The sequence below is a fragment of the Lycium ferocissimum genome, chromosome 7 (assembly GCF_029784015.1).
Source record: "Lycium ferocissimum isolate CSIRO_LF1 chromosome 7, AGI_CSIRO_Lferr_CH_V1, whole genome shotgun sequence".
In the NCBI taxonomy this organism is placed as follows: domain Eukaryota; kingdom Viridiplantae; phylum Streptophyta; class Magnoliopsida; order Solanales; family Solanaceae; genus Lycium; species Lycium ferocissimum.
In genome coordinates, this window is record NC_081348.1 from 32,342,888 (window position 1) to 32,349,502 (window position 6,615).

The 6,615-nt window shown below is 31.7% G+C and overlaps 1 protein-coding gene across 1 annotated transcript; it reads left to right on the top strand.

Annotated features, from left to right (window-relative positions):
• Window positions 1-488: 488 nt before the first annotated feature.
• Window positions 489-1,522, top strand: LOC132062715 (nectarin-1-like). Its single transcript, XM_059455236.1, has 2 exons — window positions 489-696; window positions 802-1,522. Exons 1-2 carry the CDS (start codon window positions 567-569, stop codon window positions 1,335-1,337), a joined length of 666 nt encoding a protein of 221 aa, XP_059311219.1. The 5' UTR covers window positions 489-566; the 3' UTR covers window positions 1,338-1,522.
• The last annotated feature ends 5,093 nt before the right edge of the window (window positions 1,523-6,615 follow it).

Below are 6,615 nucleotides of genomic sequence, written 5' to 3' on the forward strand. Positions count from 1 at the left end.
AAACATAATTCTTTCTTCTTCTTCGGTAGTTACCGATTTATCCCTTATTCTATGTATGAGCTCCGGCCTAAACTTATTCACGCTCGTTAATTATGTATAGAACCATTTTTTTGTGCAAGTCAAAGGGTGCTTCAAGCTTGTTAGAACGTGTCAAATTGTGATATAATGGAGACTATTTCTTAATTCAAGCTTTTTCGTTAAAGGAATTGATCTCCTTAAAGAAATTAACAGCACATGAATGGCTAAACTTGATAACAAATCGAATAATGCGAGTCAGCTTATACCTCAGAGGCACCAATGAGACTAGATGCCTAGTCGATTTATGGTCAAATTAACAATTAGCAAATGGCATGTTTCGTGCTCTTACACACAAATTATCTCATGTCAACTAAAATTCCAATTACATCACTTTGATTTGGCCAGCTAGGAATTCTCACCTAAAGCTTTTCATATTTTCCCTATAAATAAACAGTTTAGTTTCTCTTTGCAATATATCCATACAAATTTGAAACATCTTCTTTGTTTGTGTCCCTTTTCCCCTATTTACTTGCTTCATATAATCCCAAATGGCTGCCTTTAGAAAGATGCTTCCTTTAATTGTGGTAATTATGGCATTATTAGCCATCAACTCAGATAAAGCTTGTGCTGGAGACCCAGATATGCTCCAGGATATTTGTGTTGCTGACCTTAACTCAAGTAAGTGAAGTGGCTCCAATAACTAATAAGTATTGGATATCATAGAAATTTACTTATAATTAATTACTATGTTACTTATAAGTGATCTGATTGTGTACGTAACAGCCACGAAGGTGAACGGATTTACATGCAAGAACACGTTCTCGGCGGCTGATTTCTCGTCAATGGTCATTTCAAAACCAGGAGCCATCACCAACATGTTTGGCTCCTTAGTCACTGGAGCAAACGTTCAGGGTATCCCTGGCCTTAACACACTTGGTGTGTCAATGGCTCGTATCGACTTCGCTCCCGGTGGCATTAACCCACCCCACACCCACCCACGAGCCACCGAGATGATTTATGTCTTATATGGTACATTGGATGTTGGCTTCATTACCACAGCCAATGTCTTGGTCTCTAAGCGCATTGTACAAGGAGAAGTCTTTGTTTTTCCTAGAGGACTTGTTCATTTCCAAAAGAATAATGGTAAAGTTCCAGCAGCTGTTATTGCTGGCTTTAATAGCCAGTTACCTGGTACACAGTCTCTTGCGACAACGTTGTTTGCAGCTTCACCAGCTGTTCCTGATGATGTCTTGGGTCAAGCATTCCAGATTAATACTCCACAAGTTCAGTTTATTAAGTCAAAATTTGCCCCCAAGTAATAGAATTGTTTTCTCTCAACAATAATTTGGGTGTGTTGACATATGTTGTTCTGTTATGTACGTTACTAAATGCGTGATGTTTTTTGTAATCTCAATAAGAGTTTTTTCTCTCTAGTGTTTTCTCCTAATGTAACAATAATGGCTTCGATCGCCTATCGTTATATATCTCTGAATTATCTTGTTAAGTGCAAGTTTCGAATGGCTCTTCGGGTCTTTTTATCTCCAAATTGATTATTATGAAGTTAATGGCCGGCCGTACAAATAAGCAAGAGAATTAAAAAATAAAAAGATTCTTTTGATTTCGTTTCATTCAGAGAAAAAAAAAAATCAATCAGAGTATATATATGCCAGAGTCAACAGACTCCCTCTGTCTCAATTTATACGAAAGTGAGATTGAACACGAAATTTAGCAAAAAAAAGAAGATTATTGAAATGTGTAATTTAAAATAAGTCATACATATTTATATGGCTACAAATCATTTTATTAAAAAGTAAAATGGGAAGATTGAAGTTAAATTATTAGTACTACTCCTATTAGATATGGACAAATGTTATTCTGTAAAAGAGAAGCCAAAGTGACAAAATGAAAAATGGGATAACAAACTGAGACATACAAAAAACTGAAAATTGTGTGGTATTGAAAATTTGTGTCAACGTCTAACCCAAAAGAGTCACTCAAAATCCTTTGGAACAACCAAATCAAAACCCAAACACAGCAAATATAGAGTAGGTATCTATATTTACTCTTCCAATCATGTCACCAATTAATTGCTTAAAAAGGATTACACCGTACAAGTCGATTGGCAATATTCACGTTCAGTATCTTTCCAACATTGATTTTCACTCACACCAGGCTTGTGTAGATAGATACTCTTTAATCCTCATCACTCTGAATGCTGAATACAGATGCAACTAATACTGTTCATGGAAAATGTTGCAAACAACCAATATCCTCCATATGAAATGCACAATAAAAAGTAATGATTCAAAATTACTTTCGAAGTCTTAAGTAATAATTAGACATAATGAATTTTCGTCTTTTGAGCTCCAAATGGTCTGGTTATATATTAGACGTTAAATCATCTTAAAATATTTTGTTTAATTCAAAAATATTTTCACCTACTTCTCAAATAAATTGTTCTTGAATAAGAAGACACAAAAGAATCAGAAAGAAATTTAAACTTCTTTTATGAGTACTTCTAACTACTTTAATCTGGATAAAGGAATACTAAATTTTTTATTTTAACTCAAAGATATATTAAATAAATCCCATTAAATATTACTGGAAGCACTAAAGTAATGTCTTTCGGCTCAGATCTCTCTGCAAAATTAGACATGGTTATAAAAATAAATAGAGTAAGAAAGAAAAAGAAAAAAAGACACAAAAGAACTTACATTAAAGAGGAATTTTTGGAAAACTATAAGACAAATTGGGATGACACAACTACCAACTGCCATCACAAAGACAAACCACACATAGTGAGTTGATGGAATAACAGATGCTAGGCTTGCTTCTACATTTTCTTTCAGTAGCTTCAGCTTTTTCATGATCCTTTCATTTTTCATTGTCCTGGCCACAGTCACTTTCCTTTTCTCTTCTAGACAGGGACAACTCAATAAAATAATTAGTGATCTAAAGTCAAATTTATGTAATTTCTTTTTTTTGAAATTCACTCTTTTAACCTTTTTAGATGCAAAGCTATAAATTTATCCTTTTAAGGATTAATCCACTCAAACATTTCGTTTAATAAAAAGACAGCCTGGGCCACAAAGTATCTAAAAATAATTAATGAAGAAAAATTGAGTTTAAAATGGAATATAAAACTGCATAAATAGGAAAAAAAAAAAAAGGAAAACAAAATTACGGGAAAGAAAGAAAAATCAAGATCAAAGGGGTAGGTATATGTAATAATTACTGAGAAATAAAAACTTAACCTAATTTGCTCATTCATTTGAACAACCAATACTAAATTTTTTTAAAAATGGAAACTTTTTATTTATGATAATTTAAAAAATTATATGTTATATAGAATTAAATGTCATTTTCAATTCTTTTTAGTCTATACATTTATATATTTCTTGTATAGTGACATATGAATCATTAAATCTTCTTTCCATAAATTCTTATTTCAATCTCTCAAGTTACAATAAGTTTTACTTCCTGAGCAAAAGTCTCCTTATAACCACTAAAAAATAACTAAATGTGTCAAAAGTTACAAATTAATATTTAGTAAAGTTTATTATTTTCTTATATGGTAATGACCATGGGCGAAGCTAGAATATGAGTTACAGCTTAGGCCTAACCTAATAGTTTTGGTCCAAATCTTATATTTGTCTTAAGAAATTCATTAAATTTGTAATAATTATTAATTTAGAATCCATACACTTCATAGAACTAGAATTCTAAACCCATAAATTTCAAATTCTGGTTCCACCTCTAGTCGTGACATTTGAAATGTAATAAATTTTCTTTTCAAATTTTTAGTTCTTAGTTAAATGATGGTAGAAGTTGTCTGACATTTTGGAACTTTAAATTAAACTATTTAAAATCTTCATATCTACCAATAAGATTTTTGACAACAAGAATCAAAGTATTGTATTGCAACAAATGGCTAACATTTTATTAACTTGAAAGAACCTTTCCCAAGTTATATCATAAGACATGTGATACTTACTTTTCCACATGTCAAACTATAAACTATAAATATGCACTAGTGACTAATTATACGTAATGGTAATAATTAGACATAATGAATTGTGAGTTTTGAGCTCCATATGGTCTGGTACATATTAGATGTCAAAACATCTCAAAATATTCTGTCAACTCAAAATTATTTTTCACCTCATTTCTCAAATAAATTGTGATTGAATTAAAAAAAATACAAAAGAAACAGAAAGAAATTTAGACAACACTTGTTTTACAACTAGTTTAATCTGAATAAAGGAATACTAAATTTTTTACTTTAACTCAAAGAGACATATTAAATAATTTCCATTGGTCTATGGTATTTCATTGGGCTAAACGGGGGGAAGTTGGAAGTTGTCGGGTAAGGCACAAGGATCCAATATTCTAATCTGCCATGAGGTCATATTAGCCAACATGTTATTCAATGTCATCTGGAAGACGATAACGGCAACGAAAAGAAACTAAAGGCACTACTCAAAGAAAAGAAATTTCTCGCTGCCAAGGAACATAAGAATTTAACTATTAGGGAAGAGAAGATTTATTTACTTGAAGATGAGATGAAGAAGAAGGCCGACGCCCTAAACTGTGACGTAGACCTACTTGGCGATGAAATCAACCGTTGTTTATCGTCGCAATTTGCTATATTTATCTACCCACTTGCATGCATATTTGTATTACTTAACAACGTCGCTCCATTGATTCTCATCCTCCCCAAATTTATATGCAAAGATGGTAATTAATGGAAAAGATCCTGGCATTGTCGATATATTTGCTACTAGTGGTTCAAGTTCAAGTGTTTAACTTCAACCATGTGTTCTACATGTTTTTGGCCTTTCACCCCATTTGTTTCGAAACTCTGGCTACGTGCCTATTGAATATTTTGTCTAACAAGCATGAAATTGCCTATTTAGCACAAATTTTTGAAGATATGCTGTCAGAAACAACATTAGCTTTGATGAATCAATTATCTTATTTCTTGTATGTTAAGATGTTAAGATGAGAGCTAGCTTCATAGTCATTTATGCTGCACTGTGTTACCAAAAAAAAATCCGTTGAACAGCAAGGTCATGTGTCTCAGCTCTATAAAACAAACTGCGACATGCCTCGCAATGGTTGTGTGAGACCCTCTTAGTTTTGCCAAATGGAATAGTGGGTTTCGCTGGTCAGTTTTTCTCTCCTTTGCCAAATTTTACCTTCGTCCTTCGTCCCTGAAATCCACACCAACATGACCACATCCAAAATTGGAAAATCTGGGCTCCTCAACAAACAATTCAGACAAGCCCATAAAAATATCGGTGGGATAATTTAAGATAGAGCAAGTTATTTTTTGTTGATGTATGAACCCTTCTTTTCTTGTGTGTGTCCTCTGTGTTGCGTGTAGAAGAGCTTTTTGATGGGTTTGTGAGGGTGAACAGATTTTCTTACGAGGAATGTGAGAGTAGTAATTAGTTCTATATTTTAAAAATCAATCCGAGTATGAATACTGCATATTATTTTTGCTCGATGTTTATTATGTTAGAGGAAATCAAGGATAATTTCTTTCTTTCTTTCTTCTGATGTTGCATATAATTGTTTCTCCATTGATGTTTAAGAGGAAGACCAGAGAAGATGAGAGGGAAAATTGACTTTTGAGGAAAAGTTACAGTTGAGTTTCTTCATATGAGGGGATTGTATGGCGCTGATGCCGAGAGAGAAAGGGCTTCTTTTTATTCACTACTAGTGTACGTAACCGCGCGATGCGCGGTGAGTATTAGCTATTTAATTTTATGCTTAATCTTTTTATATATTGTTAAGTCATATACATTAAAGTTTTTACGTTTGTATTCCTTGTTTATCGTTCTAGGTATTATATTTATTACTTGGTATCAGTACATTGCCAAAGCTTGAAATTCTTTTGTTGTTCAATATTTCTTATTTTTAACTTTATCTATTATGATTTCAGTTACGTGACTTTATCCATAATATAACTTTTCTAATGATAATTCAAATGATTTTCATCTCATATTCAAATAAATTCTTATCCAAATATATTTACACTATAAGAAGATAATTTTAGAAAAAAGAAGTTCTTTTCTACTATTTTTGTCTATTGTTATTGTATTATACATTACTTAATCCAACCTTATTTCTCTCAAAATTGGATTAATAGATAAATTATCACCATCATTAAACAATAATATTAAAAAACACATGAAATCAACCAAAAGATCAAATAATAGCTTGAAATTATGACAAAAATTAAGCACTGCCATCGCCAATTCCTACTCCTCCATCTAAGTTTCAAACACTACAAAAACAAATTAATGTCTTCTATAATCCGAAGTATTATGAGATGTTCTAGAATTCAAATGAAAACTAAGAAAACTAAATACTTATAATAAAGTTTTTTATTTCTTTTTTGCTAATATGATATGAAAATAAGTAAGCAATATGACCTGCATTTACATAAAAGATTTACAAATAAGAGAACTAACGATATAAATTCTCTGGAGATATTGATAAAAAGTTAAGAACATGAAAGTAACTTATGCAACAAAATGGTAGAGAAATAATGTAATTTAGATCATAAAACGTCATATCACAAGATAAAGC